At 42.4% G+C, this 21,750-nt stretch overlaps 1 protein-coding gene across 2 annotated transcripts in view; it reads left to right on the top strand.

Moving 5' to 3' along the window:
- LOC109903753 (diacylglycerol kinase beta) overlaps window positions 1-21,750 on the top strand; it is a 59,970-nt gene that overhangs the window by 3,776 nt on the left and 34,444 nt on the right. Inside the window, exons 2-15 of one of the 2 annotated variants that reach the window (XM_031790414.1) lie at window positions 59-184; window positions 5,761-5,837; window positions 6,205-6,225; window positions 6,335-6,482; window positions 7,143-7,292; window positions 9,034-9,083; window positions 17,308-17,382; window positions 17,573-17,692; window positions 18,884-19,001; window positions 19,211-19,299; window positions 19,563-19,679; window positions 20,159-20,257; window positions 20,406-20,510; window positions 21,457-21,530. In XM_031790414.1, coding sequence (XP_031646274.1) covers window positions 115-184; window positions 5,761-5,837; window positions 6,205-6,225; window positions 6,335-6,482; window positions 7,143-7,292; window positions 9,034-9,083; window positions 17,308-17,382; window positions 17,573-17,692; window positions 18,884-19,001; window positions 19,211-19,299; window positions 19,563-19,679; window positions 20,159-20,257; window positions 20,406-20,510; window positions 21,457-21,530 — 1,313 coding nt within the window. In that variant the 5' untranslated portion in view covers window positions 59-114. The remainder of the gene's footprint in view (window positions 1-58; window positions 185-5,760; window positions 5,838-6,204; window positions 6,226-6,334; window positions 6,483-7,142; window positions 7,293-9,033; window positions 9,084-17,307; window positions 17,383-17,572; window positions 17,693-18,883; window positions 19,002-19,210; window positions 19,300-19,562; window positions 19,680-20,158; window positions 20,258-20,405; window positions 20,511-21,456; window positions 21,531-21,750) is intronic. The other variant, XM_031790420.1, reaches the window with a different exon arrangement.

The following is a 21,750-nucleotide window of genomic DNA, read 5'->3' as shown; positions in this document are numbered from 1 at the left end:
CTGCCACAAAAGACTATAATGAAAGAGGCTTAACAACTTTTTCTATGTTCTGTTCCAGAGAGTGGACTGTGGGCTGATAGTTTCGGGATGTGAGCGAGAAGAGGACTCATCACAATGACCAACCAGGACAAGTGGGTCACTCTGACCCCAGCTGAATTCTCCCTTCTGCAGGAGTACGCTCAATGTAAGTCTGTGTCTCTGACAGTGGGTGTGAGTGTGTGAGCGTTTGTGTGTGTGTGTGTGTGTGTGTGTGCGCGCATGCGTGTGTGTGTGCGTGCGCGTGTGTGTGTGTGTGCACGTGTACACCGTCACTTTATGCTCGCAATCAAGTTTAAACTTCATTGAAAATGTAATCTAGTCAGGTATAAAATGTGACACTGGATTAGTAAACTACTGTAGATCCCATCTCAGGAGCATGTCCTGATCCACCTCACACAGAGAGAGATTTTACCTACTGCTTGACTACGGCAGGATAACAGAGCCCAGTTACTGTAATGGTGACTGCATAAGAGCAGAGCAGAGAATGTCTCCATGCACTGGCACTGCGTTATGAAACCCAGCTTAATCCAACTTGATTTGGTGTAAAGCTCAAACAGTACAAAACCCCCTCTTTCTCTGATGACTTGGAATCATCCATATGTCTGTAATCTGTTAGTGGATCCCCTTGCTGATTTTGCAGAAAAACCAGCTCAAGCAGTACATCTGTCTGGTGCTCTGGTGCTGTTTATGATAAAACATGATCAATCATAACACAAAAGCATCCCCTGCAGGCCAAAGAGAGTTATGAACGTCTTGAAGTTATTTTCAAGAACGCTACTGCAAGTATTCAGGGTTTCGTAAATGACTAATTTGACTGTGCATGTTTTGAGATAGATGGTTTTTCTTGCCTTCAGTGGGAATAGTGAGATATACTGAAACGTTTCTTGCATTGGTTGTTTCCAGGATTACAATTAGGTTTAGTGTCATTATTATTTTCTATATTTATTATATTTTGGTTTTAAAATGTGTTTTTCGGAAAAGGAAGGATTTCAAAAGACTTCCCACATCTCTACAACAATAAGAACTTCATCCCAGTGTGTCACGCCCTGACCATAGAGAGCCCTTGTTTCTCTATGGTGTAGTAGGTCAGGGCGTGACTGGGGGTATTCTAGTTTATTATTTCTATGGGGTGTACTAGTTTATTTTTCTATGTTGGTGATTTGTATGATTTCCAATTAGAGGCAACTGGTAATCGTTGTCTCTAAATGGGGATCATATTTAGGTAGCATTTTTCCCCCAAATTCCCATTTGTGGGATATTATTTTGTGTTTTGTGCATGTGCACGTTTATTTGAATTTTTTTTTCTTTTTTTTTTTCAAAGTTTCACTTTATAATAAATATGTGGAACTCTACATCCGCTGCGCCTTGGTCCGTCTCTCCTCACGTACGGTGTGTTAGAGAAGACTAAAACAACAGAGCTAATTTGAGCAGCAATAAGGACCATAAATCTATATAGCATCTTAACTGGAGGTATTTTATTAGATATTCACAGACGTCTGTCCAAATCTAAATAATGAGTGTTTTTTGCTTGAGATCTCTTCTGCAGGCAAAGGGTTTCACTTGGCCATGACATCTCTCTCGTTAACTGCTCTAAGCGTCTTGACAACATTGTTCCGCTGACTGTAAGCAGCCCTCCAGCATATCTTTACTGTCTCTGATTGGGATTGATTTTTCTTCTTCTGCAATGTTTACCAGGGGCGCAACTTTTGTTTTAGAAGTGTGTGGGGGGGGGGGGGGGGGGGGGGGGCATAAAATCAGATTTAATATTGCAGTTAGATTGTGGCTTCCATCAATGTAATTGCCTGCATCATTTCCGATCTTTCCAATTTTTTTGTAAATATTTTCCATAAATGTATATATATATTTACTAAAAAAATATATGGGGATTGGAAATGATGCAGACAATTACATTGATGGAAACTACAATATATCTGCAATATTAAAGCTGATCTACCACCTAAAAAACTATAATGTTGAAAGTCTGAGAAGAGACAGGGTACGGGAACGGGGGTAAATGAGAAAGCGTGAGGGACAGTATGTGATAGAGAGATTTGGATAATCGTGTTTCAAATTGGCTCACAGCTAGTCATTATGCTCCCTGTGCAGCGAAAGGTTATAAAATATCCCATTCTCCGAGGTGCAACAATGGACCTTCTGCTGTTTCCACCTCTTCCTCCCTCCTTTTCAGTCCCTCCAGCTCACTTTAGCCCCCTCTCTTCTCATTAAAAGGTGAAATTAGCTCTATTGCACACTTTCCTCACTTCACATACTGCATGAGCACCAATACTCTACAGTCTACTTCACTGCAGTTATGATTTCATAATCAGAGACGATTATTAGAATGGATTTTTTTGCTCAGTGACATTGCGGTGTGTATTTTTCCAGGTGTTGTGTAAAATAACATTGATGTGACATGTATTTTGGCCTAAAGTAACCTACGCTGGTCACCATAGCAGCACGCGCTCCAGCAGGTATATCTCTCTGGTCACCCCCAAAGCCAATTCCTCCTTTGGCCGCCTTTCCTTCCAGTTTTCTGCTGCCAATGACTGGAATGAACTACAAAAATCTCTGAAACTGGAAACACTTATCTCCCTCACTAGCTTTAAGCACCAGCTGTCAGAGCAGCTCCCAGATTACTGCACCTGTACATAGCCCATCTATAATTTAGCCCAAACAACTACCTCTTCCCCTACTGTATTTATTTATTTATTTTGCTCCTTTGCACCCCATTATTTCTATTTCTACTTTGCATATTCTTCCACTGCAAATCTACCATTCCAGTGTTTTATTTGCTATATTGTATTTACTTCGCCACCATGGCCTTTTTTTGTTGCCTTTACCTCCCTTATCTCACCTAATTTGCTCACATTGTATATCAACTTATTTTTGTACTGTATTATTGACTGTATGTTTGTTTAACTCCATGTGTAACTCTGTGTTGTTGTATGTGTCAAACTGCTTTGCTTTATCTTGGCCAGGTCGCAATTGTAAATGAGAACTTGTTCTCAACTTGCCTACCTGGTTAAATAAAAGTGAAATAAAAAAAATAAAAAAAATGTCCTTTTAAGTGTTAGCATTAGGATGACAACTTGACAGTTTTTTGACCATGTAGAGGAGTGATAAGAAAGTTAATACTTTATAACTTATTTTTGGTGGGTTTATCACACAGGCACCCAGGCACACATTTCATGGTTTCACGTGGTCATCCTTCCAAATCTAGTCTTGTTGCTCCAGAAGCTACAATGAATGAAATTAATTATTTTCGTGTCCAATCGCCAATTGGCAACCCATCCCTTAATGGATTAATTGACACATAAACAAACATTACAGTAATTCACTGTGGTAATTAAATGTTAATTCTGCATCTGGCGTTCTCCGTATGCGCATCACATAAAGAATGAAAAAAAGTACATTAATAAATAATAGTAAATAAGGTAATCCAAACAATAATTATATCCATAAAGCAGTAAAATAATATACAATAATATACAATCATACATACATACATACTTACATACATACACACTGCATATATGCCTACACACATACATACACACATACATACAGTTGAAGTCTGAAGTTTACATACACCTCAGTCAAGTACATTTAAACTCAGTTTTTCACAATTCCTGACATTTAATCCTAGTAAAAATGTCCTGTCTCAGGTCAGTTAGGATCACCACTTTTTTTAAAGAATGAGAAATGTCAGAATAACAGTAGAGAGAATGATTTATTTCAGCTTGTATTTCTTTCATCACATTCCCAGTGGGTCAGAAGTTTACATACGCTGAATTAGTATTTGGTAGCATTGCCTTTAAATTGTTTCACTTGGGTCAAACGTTTCGGGTAGCCTTCCACAAGCTACCACAATAAGTTGGGTGAATTTTGAACCATTTCTCCTGACAGAGCTGGTGTAACTGAGTCAGGTTTGTAGGCCACCTTGCTCACACACGCTTTTTCAGTTCTGCCCACAAAGTTTCTATAGGGATGAGGTCAGGGCTTTGTGATGGCCACTCCAATACCTTGACTTTGTTGTCTTTAAGCCATTTTGCTACAACTTTGGAAGTATGCTTGTGGTCATTCTCCATTTGGAAGACCCATTTGCGACCAAGCTTTAACTTGGTGTCTTGAGATGTTACTTAAATATATCAACATAATATTCCTCCCTCATGACACCATCTATTTTGTGAAGTGCACCAGTCCCTCCTGCAGCAAAGCACCCCCACAACATGATGCTGCCACCCCTGTGCTTCACGGTTGGGATGGTGTTCTTCGGCTTGCAAGCCTCCCCCTTTTTCCTCCAACCATAACGATGGTCATTATGGCCAAACAGTTCTATTTTTTGTTTCATCAGACCAGAGGACATTTCTCCAAAAAATACAATGTTTGTCCCCATGTGCAGTTGCAAACCGTAGTCTGGCTTTTTTATTGCGGTTTTGGAGCAGCGGCTTCTTCCTTGCTGGGCGGCCTTTCAGGTTATGTCGATATAGGACTCGTTTTACTGTGGATATAGATACTTTTGTAACTGTTTCCTCCAGCATCTTCACAAGGTCCTTTGCTGTTGTTCTGGGATTGATTTGCACTTTTCGCACCAAAGTACGTTCATCTCTAGGAGACAGAACGCGTCTCCTTCCTCAGCGGTATGACGGCTGCATGGTCCCATGGTGTTTATACTTGCGTATTGTTGTTTGTACAGATGAACGTGGTACATTCAGGCGTTTGGAAATTGCTCCCAAGGATGAACCAGACTTGTGAAGGTCTGCAATTTGTTTCTGAGGTCTTGGCTGATATCAATTGATTTTCCCATGATGTCAAGCAAAGAGGCACTGAGTTTGAAGGTAGGCTTTGAAATACATCCACAGGTACACCTCCAATTGACTCAAATTATGTAAATTAGTCTATCAGAAGCTTCTAAAGCCATGACATCATTTTCTGGAATTTCCCAAGCTGTTTAAAGGCACAGTCAATTTAGTGATGTAAACTTCTAACCCACTGGAATTGTGATACAGTGAGTTATAAGTGAAATATTCTGTCTGTAAACAATTGTTGGAAATATTACTTGTGTCATCCACAAAGTAGATCTCCTAACCGACTTGCCAAAACTGTAGTTTGTTAACAAGACATTTGTGGAGTGGTTGAAAAACGAGTTTTAATTATTCCAACCTATGTGTATGTAAACTTCCGACTTCAAATGTACATACCATATTCAGACAAATAAATGCAGAAAAAAAAGAAACAGAAGTCCCGTGAACCCAGTCTGACACAACGAGAAGATTCATACGGTAGACAAGACTATACACAATCAATATACACACACCATTAACCACTACAAATAACATAATGGAAGAGCTAGAATAATATAATAAAACAATGTCTACACCAGGGGCCCAAATGGACCAGTCCTGCCAGGACACTCCTGGGACTAAACTCCCATAGTTTGAAAATACAGGAAGAGATCTTGACAGGAACCAGACCAAACGGACCAGGCAGAGGAGTCTAACCTGCTACCCGTTCCAGAGTCTGGTGATTCCCCCTGGGATATCGATGCGGTCTGGTGGGTGTCAGATGTGATTTCTCTAGAGCTGTAGCCTGAACCTTTTTTATAGAGACAATTAGATGAGTTCCCGCAGTAGGATCTCCCTTCACGGACATAATGATATCATTTGCTATTTAATGGGAAGCATTTATGGTTATAACATGTGCTGAATGTTTTTCTTTTAGACTCGACCAAGAAGCTGAAAGATGTGCTGCAGGAGTTCCATGGAGACGGAGTGTTGGCGAAATATAACCCAGAGGAGGTAGTCTTTCTTCCCATAAGACACTGTTCTGACTGTTCTGGTAGTGATGTGGCATCATTAGCATTGCATGAACCATTGCAGAACTACTTTGAGGCTTCTTTGTAATGTAGACCAGTACCATCACTTCAGACTTGCTACCAATTCTTGGTCATTTTGATGTCAACAACATTCAACAATGTTATCGGTCTATATTCACCTCAAACCAATATCTTTGTTAGTTTTGGCATTTGACATTAAGAGCCACTACTTACTTTGGTTATGGAGGGGATGCTGAAAATGTCACACCAGCTTTTCAGGATATGAGTAACTGACTTTTTAAAAGTTAGATTTATTGAGATGCCTAATGTCTTTATTCAATGCTGCATAGAAGCAAGACATACTCAATCAGGTAATGTAATTCCTTGTTCTCCCAGGCATGATATGGTAATGATATGGTTATTAAATCTTCCACTATGGGAATTATACCAACCAGGATCATGTTCTGTTTCTTGTTTCAGGAGATTGACTTTGAAGGCTTCAAGGTCTTCATGCAGACGTTTCTGGAGAGCGAGCTGGCAGAGGAGTTCTGTCAACACCTCTTCTTATCATTCAGTAACAAGGGACCAAAACCCAGCCCCACTTCCCTAGACAAGCCCAGAGTTACTGGTAAGACCCTGCACTTCAGCTATAACCTTCAGATGATGTCCTTAAGGGGCCAACTAGCTTTTATATTGTCTGTGTGCGCTGTTACTGAATTTTTAAAGCTACTTTGCCAGAAAGACCACCGCACCTTCACTTCAGACACAAACAAAGGAACAGATCAAGAAGGCATAGAAACTATGACCTCAGCAGCAGACAAACAATCTCTCTAACACCAAATAAAAGACTAAAGTTGTTTAGGTCTGCTTTAGTTTTTACTCCTACCACAAAGAGCCACTGGGTGATACTGTTGTAATTGGTTCAGTATTGTTAATTCTGTCGTCAGACCACCCCAGATTGCCTTGTTGTCGTGGACTGTAGCTTACAGGCAAGTCATTGAGTGCAGCGTTTGTAGCATCAGCTTGTTCTTTTTCACAAAATGTGTTCTGAGGTACTAACTACAATCTTCACAAACTAAAACTGTGCTGTCTAGTCAACATTTACTACCGTAATATTGGCAAAAACTACACCTATATAACATCTGCAATCAATTTCACAACATGAATTTCGATTTATTGGTAGACAGTTTGAAAGACAGTTTGAGGTTGACATTAGAGGCATAAGCTCAGCAGTGATCATAACCAGCCTACATTTTGACCTTCTTCTCTGGCCTTCTTCTCTCTGCAGGCCTCAAGTTGATCAAAGGGAACTCGACCCCTCTGAAGGTGCCCCCTCTACCCAGGACTCTGCCCAGACCTCTAGGCACGGTTCAACTGAAGGACATCGTCTGCTACCTCTCACTGCTGGAGGGTGGCCGACCCGAGGACAAACTGGAGTGTGAGGACTCATTATTATTTTTCCTCTGAAAGGGGAATATACTGGAGCTCCTTTGGCTATAATGTTATTTTGGGGTTTACCCATGAGAAAAATGACATTTGTGTACCGTAAATACAAACACTCATAGCCAAACAAGTTAGAGCTTCGTCCCAATACACTGCTCTATATTTCCCATTACCTAAGCAGGAGCAGCAGGTTACCCCTTTCGCTGTAGTCTACTTGAATCATTATGTTTACTGAAAGCCCTTATTAGCGTTGCCATGGTATCTCTTTATTCCACTTAAACTTTAGATGTGTACTTATTTATTTATGATATTATATTAGATAATTGAACATCAGACTTTTTATGTGTTCTTATAATTCTCATCCAACTGCTGAATAATTGAAGAGCAGAGCCGTTCATTAAAAATTAAGTGTGTTAATAATTTAGGAGGTCTGGTCCAGGGAGCACATTGGTTTAGCCTTGGATGTTACAGTATCTCTCCTTGCAGAGAGAATCCCACTCTGCCCAACCTACATCTCCTTCTGTCTGGCCTCACTGATGTCTTGGGGTGCTAACAGGGCCCTCTGCTGGTTCTTCTAAGAATGACTGGTTTCAATTTACACTTACAGTACATTCACTTTAGCTGCTATATCTGTAGGTCTACATAGGTTGTGCAAAGTCAGGGAATGCATGGCAAAAAGAGAAACATCTAAAAAGTGAGTATTGATCATCATCAGTAGCAAGCTAAATTCCCTTGGTTCTGTATGACTGAGGAAATATACCCTATGTCACTACAGTGGATTCAGTAAAAGTTACTGCAACTAGTATTAGTTCAGCTTTGAAGAGCAGGTGAGGACAACGACAAATAACAGTCTTTATACTGTAGGTTCATATGGTTACACAACTTAGCTCTATGCTTTTTTTGAGTGACTTCACTGCATGCTATTCCTCCCATCTCTCTATACACCATCACCTTCCTGTGGCCACGTTGGATTACCACCACAAACACCTTCCCAGCTCCAGCAGAGTTCCCAATCCTCCAGGCATCTACCTCACTTCCCCTTCCTCCTGACCGCACCACAGCAGGAAGCTGTCAATTAGCTCCTAATTAGTGTCTGACAAACAGCAGTTTGACGTCAACCCCATATGAAATTAACAACCCCCCTCTTCGAGTCCTTAGTGAATTCACCGGCTCACCCTCCTCAAGTCAGCTGGGTTTGTCACGAGCCGCACCACTACTGATATTGGGGGAGGGGGTAGCTTCATGCTGAGACTGGGCTAAAAACACTTTCCCACGTATTGGAAACAGCCATTAGTATGTAAATTACTTAGGGCAGAGGAGAGTGTTGTCATGATTATATTACTATAGTGATATGGTGTGTGTGTGTGTGTGTGTGTGTGTGTGTGTGTGTGTGTGCGCGTATCTCTGTCAGTCACACTTGTATTGGAGAACAATCACTGTTCTGGTGAGGTAGCTGTCTGTTTCCATGGTGATGGTGTTGAGTGGTGGCTGGGGGCTAGTGGAGGAACCAATCAGACTTCAACACTGAGATGCTAAGAATACTTTTATGTGGAGAAACATTGCTTTGAATTGATGGGAGCTGATTGTACCCTTAAAAAATAAAGGAAGTTTTAGTTCTTTAACATAGTAAAGTGCATCCGTGAAACTAAATTGGTCGTAAAAATGTGTCTCAATGACATCTATTGCCTCTAAAACACCAATTGAAACTCATAAATGTTTGATCTCTTTCTCCACAGTTATGTTTCGTCTCTATGATACTGATGGGAATGGGTCTCTGGATAGTTCGGTAATAATTTTTCCTTCTTCATATCTTTTCAAAAATATGCCAAACAAATTATTTGAACACAGCCTTACATGAAACATCATCTTTGTTATTTGCTAAAGTCTAATACCAGAGCCATGTTTGCTTCTGTCCTATACATGCCATGTTATTTACTGTACTGAAAAACGATTGGTGCTGCAACCATGAACTCAAGGGTAGATTTAACATAGTAAATGTAAATCCGTGACACTCCAATTAGAATGATATGTTAAGTATGGTATGGTACGTATTAATTTGTGGATGTATGTCATCCATTTCGCATGATATGTTACACATTTGCAATACGTGTGATATGTTACGAATTCCAATTTGTTGTGGCTAACATTAGCTAGGTGGCTACCATTAGCTAGGCTAGGGGTTAGGGTAAGGTGACCAGATTTCTGAAATAAAAACCGGGGACATTTCCAGTTTGACAGTCAAACGTTATTATCTATGAAATGAAGAAGGGGGACAATTCCGGTTTCATGTATTTAGTCTAACAGGCACACTGTGATAGAGAAAACAACTATACTACAGAAACACTACAGACAAGACAGAACTGATCTGAACAGCCATTCAGTGGTCCTGGTAGTCTGGGTAGAATAAGAGCAGAAGAGAACATGAGCAAAATAGAAAAAACAGACAATAGTATACAGTGCCTTGCGAAAGTATTCGGCCCCCTTGAACTTTGCGACCTTTTGCCACATTTCAGGCTTCAAACGTAAAGATATAAAACTGCATTTTTTTTGTGAAGAATCAAACACAAGTGGGACACAATCATGAAGTGGAACGACATTTATTGGATATTTCAAACTTTTTTAACAATTCAAAAACTGAAAAATTGGGCGTGCAAAATTATTCAGCCCCTTTACTTTCAGTGCAGCAAACTCTGTCCAGAAGTTCGGTGAGGATCTCTGAATGATCCAATGTTGACCTAAATGACTAATGATGATAAATTAAATCCACCTGTGTGTAATCAAGTCTCCGTATAAATGCACCTGGACTGTGATAGTCTCAGAGGTCCGTTAAAAGCGCAGAGAGCATCATGAAGAACAAGGAACACAGCAGGCAGGTCCGAGATACTGTTGTGAAGAAGTTTAAAGCTGGATTTGGATACAAAAAGATTTCCCAAGCTTTAAACATCCCAAGGAGCACTGTGCAAACGATAATATTGAAATGGAAGGAGTATCAGACCACTGCAAATCTACCAAGACCTGGCCGTCCCTCTAAACTTTCAGCTCATAAAAGGAGAAGACTGATCAGAGATGCAGCCAAGAGGCCCATGATCACTCTGGATGAACTGCAGAGATCTACAGCTGAGGTGGGAGACTCTGTCCATAGGACAACAATCAGTCGTATATTACACAAATCTGGCCTTTATGGAAGAGTGGCAAGAAGAAAGCCATTTCTTAAAGATATCCATAAAAAGTGTCATTTAAAGTTTGCCACAAGCCACCTGGGAGACACACTAAACATGTGGAAGAAGGTGCTCTGGTCAGATGAAACCAAAATTGAACTTTTTGGCAACAATGCAAAACGTTATGTTTGGCGTAAAAGCAACACAGCTCATCACCCTGAACACACTATCCCCACTGTCAAACATGGTGGTGGCAGCATCATGGTTTGGGCCTGCTTTTCTTCAGCAGGGACAGGGAAGATGGTTAAAATGGATGGGAAGATGGAGGGAGCCAAATACAGGACCATTCTGGAAGAAAACCTGATGGAGTCTGCAAAAGACCTGAGACTGGGACGGAGATTTGTCTTCCAACAAGACAATGATCCAAAACATAAAGCAAAATCTACAATGGAATGGTTCAAAAATAAACATATCCAGGTGTTAGAATGGCCAAGTCAAAGTCCAGACCTGAATCCAATCGAGAATCTGTGGAAAGAACTGAAAACTGCTGTTCACAAATGCTCTCCATCCAACCTGACTGAGCTCGAGCTGTTTTGCAAGGAGGAATGGGAAAAAATTTCAGTCTCTCGATGTGCAAAACTGATAGAGACATACCCCAAGCGACTTACAGCTGTAATCGCAGCAAAAGGTGGCGCTACAAAGTATTAACTTAAGGGGGCTGAATAATTTTGCAGTTTTTGATTTGTTAAAGTTTGAAATATCCAATAAATGTCGTTCCACTTCATGATTGTGTCCCACTTGTTGTTGATTCTTCACAAAAAAATGCAGTTTTATATCTTTGTTTGAAGCCTGAAATGTGGCAAAAGGTCGCAAAGTTCAAGGGGGCCGAATACTTTCGCAAGGCACTGTATGTGAAATACTTAACATAATAAAGAAATAAGATGATGATGAGATTGGTTACTACATAATATACTTATACCAACCTAATCTGTATATTTCTCAGAAGAAGGTATTTTCTTCAGGATTGCTCTGTTTTTGTCCAGCTTCTCCATGAACTCCTGGCGCAGGGGAGGTTGAAGTTTGTCTTCACAATAAGCATGGCCTTGATGGTAGGAACAGTGAACCTATTTCTTGCTGCTGTCCATATATCATTCATTTGGGAGAACACTCTCTCGACTGGTGCATTACTTCCAGGTAAGCACATGACAACAGACGCTAATCAGCCAGGTTAGTGTGTGGGATGTCATTCTCTTTGAAGTGGGTAACCACCGTGCTCCATCTCTGACTAAGCAGTGTCTCAAGATGTTTTCCATTCTTCAAGCGATCCCCCCTTTATGATCTCTTGCAGGCCAGTAACCTCGTCAAACAATGCATCCGCATTGATGGTCACATTGGGGCATTTTTCTTGCAGTGTGCCTGCTGCCTTCTGGATGTCTTCATGCTGAGGTTGCCTTTTTAAAAGGAGATAATGTAAATCTTTTAGATGATCTGTGTGCTTTCCCCAATGCTTGCAAGTAGTTCACAGCCGTAGTGAAGAACGATTGGGATGTTTTGGGAAAGCTCTCCTTAGACATTGCTTAATTTTCCTCTAGCTCTCTCAGAAGTCCTCTGACCAAAACTGGAATGAAGTTGTCATCACGACTTGCAGTCAATTTTGCCTCAACGTTTCTCAGATTTGCAGCTGACTCCACAGCACTTTGCTTGGCCTCCAAGCATCTTGATCGTGTCACTGAATACTGTCAGGTTTCCATTTCAATGGCACATACATTTTCAGCACTCTTTCTAGAGCAGGGAGCATGGACAGCCAGCGAACATTGCTGTGTCCTAAAATGTTATGGTACTCCTGGCCAACAATCTCACAAATGCTCTTCAGTCTTTCTACTCTGACGGTGAAAATATCCAAATATCTTTGTGAGCAGGTACTCAACCACAAGGGGAATCATATCCAAAGCTGTTCTGGCCGTGTTATGAATGATGTGGGCAGGACAACCTAAGCCAATCACGTCCCGCTGCAGAGCATTTTTAACTTTGGTGTGGACATTGACCCTCCCCAGCCTATTCAGTCCTCCAAAGTTGGTATTTGTGTTGTCGGCAGAGAATGCCAACAACTTTGTTTTCCAGGTAAAATTTTGGGATGACCACCAGGGAGCTCAGCTGCAATCTCCTCTGCTTTTTTTCCCTTTCAATTCAACAAAATCAAGCAGTTTTGTTTCCACAGATGTGCTTCCATCATATACAGTGCCTTGCGAAAGTATTCGCCCCCCTTGAACTTTGCGACCTTTTGCCACATTTCAGGCTTCAAACATAAAGATATAAAACTGTATTTTTTTGTGAAGAATCAACAACAAGTGGGACACAATCATGAAGTGGAACGACATTGGATATTTCAAACTTGTTTAACAAATCAAAAACTGAAATTGAGCGTGCAAAATTATTCAGCCCCCTTAAGTTAATACTTTGTAGCACCACCTTTTGCTGCGATTACAGCTGTAAGTCGCTTGGGGTATGTCTCTATCAGTTTTGCACATCGAGAGACTGAAATGTTTTCCCATTCCTCCTTGCAAAACAGCTCGAGCTCAGTGAGGTTGGATGGAGAGCATTTGTGAACAGCAGTTTTCAGTTCTTTCCACAGATTCTCGATTGGATTCAGGTCTGGACTTTGACTTGGCCATTCTAACACCTGGATATGTTTATTTTTGAACCATTCCATTGTAGATTTTGCTTTATGTTTTGGATCATTGTCTTGTTGGAAGATAAATCTCCGTCCCAGTCTCAGGTCTTTTGCAGACTCCATCAGGTTTTCTTCCAGAATGGTCCTGTATTTGGCTCCATCCATCTTCCCATCAATTTTAACCATCTTCCCTGTCCCTGCTGAAGAAAAGCAGGCCCAAACCATGATGCTGCCACCACCATGTTTGACAGTGGAGATGGTGTGTTCAGGGTGATGAGCTGTGTTGCTTTTACGCCAAACATAACGTTTTGCATTGTTGCCAAAAAGTTCAATTTTGGTTTCATCTGACCAGAGCACCTTCTTCCACATGTTTGGTGTGTCTCCCAGGTGGCTTGTGGCAAACTTTAAACGACACTTTTTATGGATATCTTTAAGAAATGGCTTTCTTCTTGCCACTCTTCCATAAAGGCCAGATTTGTGCAATATACGACTGATTGTTGTCCTATGGACAGAGTCTCCCACCTCAGCTGTAGATCTCTGCAGTTCATCCAGAGTGATCATGGGCCTCTTGGCTGCATCTCTGATCAGTCTTCTCCTTGTATGAGCTGAAAGTTTAGAGGGACGGCCAGGTCTTGGTAGATTTGCAGTGATCTGATACTCCTTCCATTTCAATATTATCGCTTGCACAGTGCTCCTTGGGATGTTTAAAGCTTGGGAAATCTTTTTGTATCCAAATCCGGCTTTAAACTTCTTCACAACACTATCTCGGACCTGCCTGGTGTGTTCCTTGTTCTTCATGATGCTCTCTGCGCTTTTAACGGACCTCTGAGACTATCACAGTGCAGGTGCATTTATACGGAGACTTGATTACACACAGGTGGATTGTATTAATCATCATTAGTCATTTAGGTCAACATTGGATCATTCAGAGATCCTCACTGAACTTCTGGAGAGAGTTTGCTGCACTGAAAGTAAAGGGGCTGAATAATTTTGCACGATCCAATTTTTCAGTTTTTGATTTGTTAAAAAAGTTTGAAATATCCAATAAATGTCGTTCCACTTCATGATTGTGTCCCACTTGTTGTTGATTCTTCACAAAAAAATACAGTTTTATATCTTTATGTTTGAAGCTTGAAATGTGGCAAAAGGTCGCAAAGTTCAAGGGGGCCGAATACTTTCGCAAGGCACTGTATCTTACAATATCTGACTACTATTAGCAGCAACTTTACATGTCCATGATTGGACACATCAATGGACAGGGACACAAATTCAACCTGGTCTAGGTCCTGTGTTACCAAAGTAGTTGCCCATGTTGCTAACACGTTACTCACTATGGCGTCACATTGTGTCCTAGCACATGTGAACTTTGGCTCATAAATCTTCCGTGTGAGTTGTGCTGTGCAGTCCATAGATCTGTAACTATGATTGTGTCGCATAGTGTGGTATGCAAAGACACCCCCCTGCGCAGCTAAATCATATTCTTCTTGGGAAGGTTCTACCTTCTTGAAGAATGTGGTGACAGAGGGCATACCAACACGGGCAATCAGAGAGGCTTTATGCTTTTTCTTCTGAATGGACATTTTGGATGGCAAGGGTTGCTACACATGGGAGGAGATCCTGGCTGGAAGCGATTGCCTCCCATGGGAACGGGTGGAGGCAGCCAGGAGAGCGGAGGAAGCCAGTAATGGGAGCCAGCGCTTCGAGGGAACACTGCTGGGAAGGAGGCCCGAGAGGCAGCCCCAAAAATGTATTGGGGGAGGCACACGGGGAGTGTGGCGAAGTCAGGTAGGAGACCTGCGCCAACTTCCCGTGCTTACCGTGGAGAGAGAGGGCGTAGTACTGGTCAGGCACCTTGTTATGCGGTGGAGCGCACGGTGTCCCCAGTACGCGTGCTTAGCCCGGTGCGCTAAATCCCAGCTCCCCGTATCGGCCGGGCTAGAGTGGGCATCGAGCCAGGTGCCATGAAGCCGGCTCTACGCATCTGGTCTCCAGTGCATCTCCTCGGGCCGGCGTACATGGCACCAGCTTTACGAATGGTGTCCCCGGTTCGCCAGCACAGCCCAGCGCGGGCTATTCCACCTCGCCGCACTGGCCTGGCTACGGGGAGCATTCAACCAGGTAAGGTTGGGCAGGCTCGGTGCTCAAGAGCTCCAGGGCGCCTTCACGGTCCGGTCTATCCTGTGCCACCTCCACGCACCAGCCCGCCGGTGGCAGCCCCCCGCACCAGGCTGTCTCTCCGTCTCCTTCTTACAGGTCCTCCTGCCTGTCCAGCGCCGCCAGAGCCTTCCTCCTCTCCAGCGCCGCCAGAGTCTCCCGTCTGTCCTGAGCCGCCAGAGTCTCCCGTCTGTCCTGAGCCGCCAGAGTCTCCCGTCTGTCCTGAGCCGCCAGAGTCTCCCGTCTGTCCTGAGCCGCCAGAGTCTCCCGTCTGTCCTGAGCCGCCAGAGTCTCCCGTCTGTCCTGAGCCGCCAGAGCCGTCAGTCAGCCAGGCGATGCTGGAATCGCCCTTCATTCCGGAGCTGCCGGAGTCTCCCGCCTGTCCGGCGCTGCCGGAATCTCCCGTCCATTCGGGACTTGTGGCGTGGGTCCCCAGTCCAAGGTCGGCGGCGAGGGTCGCCACTCTAAAGAGGCCATGGAGGCGGGCTAAGAAGCGCAAAAAAACTATGGTGAAGTGGGGTCCATGTCCCGCGCCAGAGCCGCCACCGCGGACAGATGCCCTCCCAGACCCTATAGGTTCAGGTTTTGCGGTCCGCACCTTTGGGGGGGGGGGGGGTACTGTCACGTTCTGACCTCAGTTCCTTTGTTTTTGTCTTTGTTTTAGTATGGTCAGGGCGTGAGTTGGGGTGGGCAGTCTATGTTTGTTTTTCTATGTTGGTATTTGAATTCGGCCTAGTATGGTTCTCAGAGGCAGCTGTCAATTGTTGTCCCTGATTGAGAATCATACTTAGGTAGCCTGGGTTTCACTTTTGGTTTGTGGGTGTTTGTTTCCATGTGAGTGTTTGGGCCACACGGTACTGTTTCATTTTGTTCACATCGTTTATTGTTATGTTCCAGTGTTCAGTTTGTTTATTAAAAAGACATGAACACTTACCACGCTGCACCTTGGTCCTCCTCTCTATCTCCAGACGACAGCCATTACATCTGTATAATAAACTGTGACATTATAACATCACTAGGTAGTATCTCAAACGATTGTAACTCACCTGGCTTGAAAAGACGTTTGTGGTGATGTTGTGGATTCATATGACACTTGCTAGTTTCTGGCCAAGTTTTCCACAGGAGTTTTCTCTATTACTAGCGCTAGCAAGTAGAAGACGAAGAGTGAATAAAGCTGCTATAGCGAGCAGGGGTTAAGGTTAGAGTTAGCATTAGGGTTAAGAGTTTGGTTAAGGTTAGTGTTAGGGGAAGGGTTAGCTAACATGCTTGTAGTTGCAAAGTAGCTAACAAGTAGTAAGTTGTTGTAAATTTGCTGATTAGCTAAAATGCTAAAGTTGTCTGTGATGAGATTCTAACACGCAATCCTTTTGGGTTGCAAGACGTTCGGGTTATAAGTCTACCCATCCAACCCGACCAACCACCCTGCTTTCGTTTTTGCCTTAAGTAACCCTGTGTCTTATGTAACTATACCAAGCATAACATATCATACTAATTTGAGTGTCCCAGATTTATTTTACTATGTTACGTCTAGTCTATGAGACCATGCTGGGTACAATGGTACATGATAGCTACCTAATGTTCTATAAATACAATTCTGCAGTAGAGGACCTTCTGGAAATCTGAATCTTACCTTTATCTCATTCTAACCATGACACTGACACATGGAAATGTAGAATATCTTGTACAATATAATCTAAAGTAACATTACACAAGCCCTCTAAAAAGCTTGGGCTTGTTACGGAGGAGCAGGCGGGTAAATGTCTCATGTTCATTGCTCTGGTCTGCATGTGATGACTCTCCACTACATGATAATTGCCCTCCCGTAGGGCAACCATTGTAATTAAGTCATCAAGCCTGTATCAGTTTTCAAGCTGCTTTTGTTGTGCATTGTACAACTCTCCTTTGGAGAGAGAAGATTGTACCAACTGACCAACTGACATGCTGTTCATCAGTCTAAAACCATCAATTGAAGAATGGCTATTGTATCATAGGTATATTTTGATGCAAGATTGGTTTTCCACTTCTAGGAACTGGAGCACATCATCTCTCAAATGATGCATGTTGCTGAGTACTTGGAATGGGATGTGACAGAACTGAAGCCGGTAAAATACTTTTTTTTTTCATAAACATTTAATATACTGCAGATCCATAGACATAAAGCTCTAGGGCCCGCAAGTTTCAGTTATATGAATAACAATAAAATACTGTAACTTTGTATAGCTTGAATGAGGGTGTCATATATAATCTGTGTTGACCGATCCCACTGTACTGTCTCTGATTGGTTGTGAGTAGATTCTGCAGGAGATGATGCAGGAGATTGACTATGACCATGACGGCACAGTGTCTCTGGAGGAGTGGATCCAGGGAGGCAGCACGACCATCCCCCTGCTGGTACTACTGGGCCTAGAGACGGTGAGTAGTCACGAATGTGTTACCTTAACATCATCACTGTTTTTACTTTCAATGGCAAATTTTCTAGACCGGAGCCAAAGCGATTGTCTATGTATGGCTCTGAAGTATCCAGTTCTGGTCCTGGATGGCCGGATTTAGTTAAAGCTCAGTTAAAGGCCCAATGCAGCCATTTTTATATCAATATCATCTGGGTAACAATTTTCTGGTCCTGGATGGCCAGAGTGTATGCAGGACTGCAAGTACCTCTCAAGCAAGAATTTTGCTAAAATGTTTCAGAATGTTAACATGAGGTGAAAACAAACGTCTTTTTTGAAGCAAGTTGCACTTTTTTAAAGGCACCGGATTGGTGGAACGACCCAACTATCAGGAAATAACACAGAAACAAATCTGACCTTTACAGTGTTATTTTCATCAGCTGTTGTATAATATGATACAAAACACAGACAAAACATCATTTTGACTGCACTGGGCCTTTAAACCCTCTGTAGCCTGATTCACACTACCAGGCCAAACCGAGCCAAAGCCAGCTGTATTAGGCCAGCCTGGTTCCTCGTCCACCATAGTTGCTGGAACCGTGCTGGAAAGGACAATGTGGGAAAAAAATATTTGAGCCAGCACAGCATGGTTGGGGTGGGCCCTATTGTGTGAATCAGGTACAAGGCCTGGACATTCCCATCACCGCCTAACTACTCAATAGCTTCGTCAGATGGCACCACTGATGTCCTAGCTCTCTTTGTCCACTAGATGGAGTCATCTTTTCAGTTTTTTGCTGCCTTGTCTTCAATGATCTTGAACAAGCCGTCACTTATCACAATGCTAATGAGACAGTCTCTTACAGTGTCGTCAGACTGTCATTTTGCTGTGATTGACATAATAGATGACATGATTAATGACACAGGATTAAAGGAAAGAACCCAGGCAATCCTCCCCACTAAAGTTGATGGCTTTGGAGAACAGTAAAAAACGAGCAAAACCTTTCACATGGGCCACATTCAGTTGCCAAACGTTGTCAAACGCTGCAGATCAAAATGCCACGAATAGAGACGATGTGATTCCTTATTGTACATGTCAGAGAGGCATGTTTGTTTTACATGGCCTATTTATATCTGCCATATAACAAATGACCCAATTATCAACCAGTCAATAATTAACCAATCAATCAATCAAACCAATCAATCATCTTCCCTTTAGAATGTGAAAGACGATGGGCAGCATGTGTGGAGACTGAAGCACTTCAACAAGCCAGCCTACTGTAACCTGTGTCTGAACATGCTTATAGGTCTGGGCAAGCAAGGGCTGTGCTGCTCATGTGAGTATGGTAACAGTAACTGTTGTTTCCCTCATGTCTACTCTCATTTTTGTCATTCCATGCACTTTTTCATCATTAAGAAGGCATTTTTGTGATCCAAATCGCCGCCTGAAAATGTGAATCTCCAACCTCAATTTAATGTTTGCTATTTTTTACTTGTTTTTGTGATTTTTTTGTTGTTGTCAAAATGTGTGTTCCTCCTCTCCCAGTCTGCAAGTACACTGTCCATGAGCGCTGTGTGGCCCGTGCTCCTCTGTCGTGCATCAAAACCTACGTGAAGAGCAAGAAAAACATAGAGGTGCATCCAATTGGAGTGTTTACTAATCGGCACGCTCGGATCAGCGATGCTCCACGGAGCTTAGATCCAGGGCTCCTTCCCCACTAATGGAATTAAACAAGTCATTCTGATATTAAGCATAGCTAATTACAATATTTAGTCTGGTTTAAATACATGCCCAATACACAAACAACATTGTTACATTTTTCTTTACTATTATGGATATCTCACTTGTTTTCTGTTCTGCTTCCCTCCTCTGTTTCTCTCTGTTTCTCGCTCCACAGGTGATGCACCATTTCTGGGTGGAGGGAAACTGCCCGACCAAGTGTGACAAGTGTCACAAAACCATTAAGTGTTACCAGGGTCTGACTGGGCTTCACTGTGTGTGGTGCCAAATCACGGTACACCCCCCCCCCCCCCACCCCCCAGGAGAATCAGCCACCTCCTCATTATTTTCCACTGTATCTTGCTGTTTATGATTTATTTTCTGCACCTTTTATCCGAGTCCTCTCACTTTACCAATTTACACCAAGTAAGAGTTATTTCCAGTATTCTGCTAATGGAAAATAAACCACAGTTAAAATGTGTTTTGATATCAGTCTTTTTTAAATAAACCCAATGTTGGGAGTTGTGTTTTTGTAAATTACACAACATGCTCTTGCTTTTTACTCAACAGCACTTGGCGTTTAGCTAAAAACAATTCTACATAGCTGATACAAACTGAACGTTATATTTTATTGCCCCCATACATTTTAAAGGAACTGAACTCTAATATCAAATTACAAATGACAATCAAATGAAAGGTAACATTGAATAATATGTTATGATCTTGAATGTCACCCTGATACTAATATGGTTGTAATTGATTCCCCTCATCCAGCTTCATAATAAGTGTGCCTCCCATGTGAAACCTGAGTGTGACTGTGGACCACTGAAGGACCATGTCCTGCCCCCCAACACAATCTGTCCTGTTATACTGGTGAATTTAACTTTCAACATGATACCATATTCTGCTTATATACAAATTTACCACAGGATAGCTTTATCATACGTAGATCACAGTTTCCCATATTTTTGATAACGTGCATTAGATTATTTTCAAGATGTCTGTGCACTTTGACCCCCAGGAAAGACAGTCTATGGTGAGGAAAGATTCCAGATCCAGCCAATCAGGGGGCAGAGGGAAGATGCAGAGAGCCAACTCAGTCACAGTGGATGGCCAAGGACTACAGGTGACAATCCAAACATTTTTCTTTTTCTTCTATAGAAACACCAGGATAACATTTAGTAGAATTTAGTGAAAAATGTGTACTTTAAATTGAAATTTCAAATCTAACCACAATTTAGACTTTGATGAGCGCAGGATAATATAAAATTACTCTGTTAGGATTAATATGAGATTAGTTTCTACTGGTGAACAAAACAAGAATCGGCTCCATCCAAATCCTCCCTAATATCTAACAGACAGACAACCGGTGACAATCAACCTGAATCATCTCCCCGCCACATCCATCTCTGCCCTCTCCGGCTAACCAGCATAATAATCAGGATTATTATTTATAATTAGAGGAAGTAATGGATCACTCCTGGCTGGACAGGGAGCTCATTAATCCACCGCTCGGCCTGCTGGGATAGCAGACGGAGAGTTAAGAGCTTCATCTGTGTCAGGGAGCTGCACGGGCGCACTGTCACCGCCGCCCGCCACTGAGCGGCAGGAAGGCCAACTCGTAGGCTACAGCCTGCGATTAGGGCTTGTTTTGTTTATGCCTCGCTTCAGCCCTGGCTGCCTCCTCTGTGGTAGAGGCCTACTGCTTCTCTCTAGCCACTGCTCTACCAGAGGTAGCGATAGAGGGGCTTGTCTCTAAGGATAGCCCCCGTGTCACTCAAGACTCAAACTGCTTCTCCCAATCAGGAGATGGTGATGGTTATAACTTGAATTAGGAGGGGTATTGTTCAGTTGATTTCCTGGGATTTTGTTGGGTTTTGTCTGTGGTTCACATGAGAAATGTTTGAACTTTTAATTGTCGATACCAGTAACTAGAATATATATAAATATACATATTTTTTATTCACAGTTTATAATAATGATTTTACGCTATACTTTAACATAAGATCAGCCTACTACATTATAAGCAATTGGACTGAAATCGCTTTCTGTTTTGATATATTTTCCTATAGATCACAACAATAGAGGGAACTCATCCTCTGCTCGTGTTTGTGAATCCAAAGAGTGGAGGGAAGCAGGGCGACAGGTAAGCACACTCTCTCCCCACGCTCTACATCTCTGTAAAAAGCCATTCTCAGAACTGCTCTTCAATCAAAGAGCTGCGTAGCCCGGCTGCACACGGAGTGCTCAAGGCTTAGTTAGTCAAATAGAAACACAATAACATGTACCTACGGACTCCTGCCTGGTTCAGCAGAGGTTCTTAGATGGCGCTGTCGTTGACTGTCACATCCCTGGTGGTCAGTGTA

This window comes from Oncorhynchus kisutch, linkage group LG2, assembly GCF_002021735.2.
Source record: "Oncorhynchus kisutch isolate 150728-3 linkage group LG2, Okis_V2, whole genome shotgun sequence".
In the NCBI taxonomy this organism is placed as follows: Eukaryota; Metazoa; Chordata; class Actinopteri; order Salmoniformes; family Salmonidae; genus Oncorhynchus; species Oncorhynchus kisutch.
This window is presented reverse-complemented; position numbering and strand designations above follow the sequence as displayed.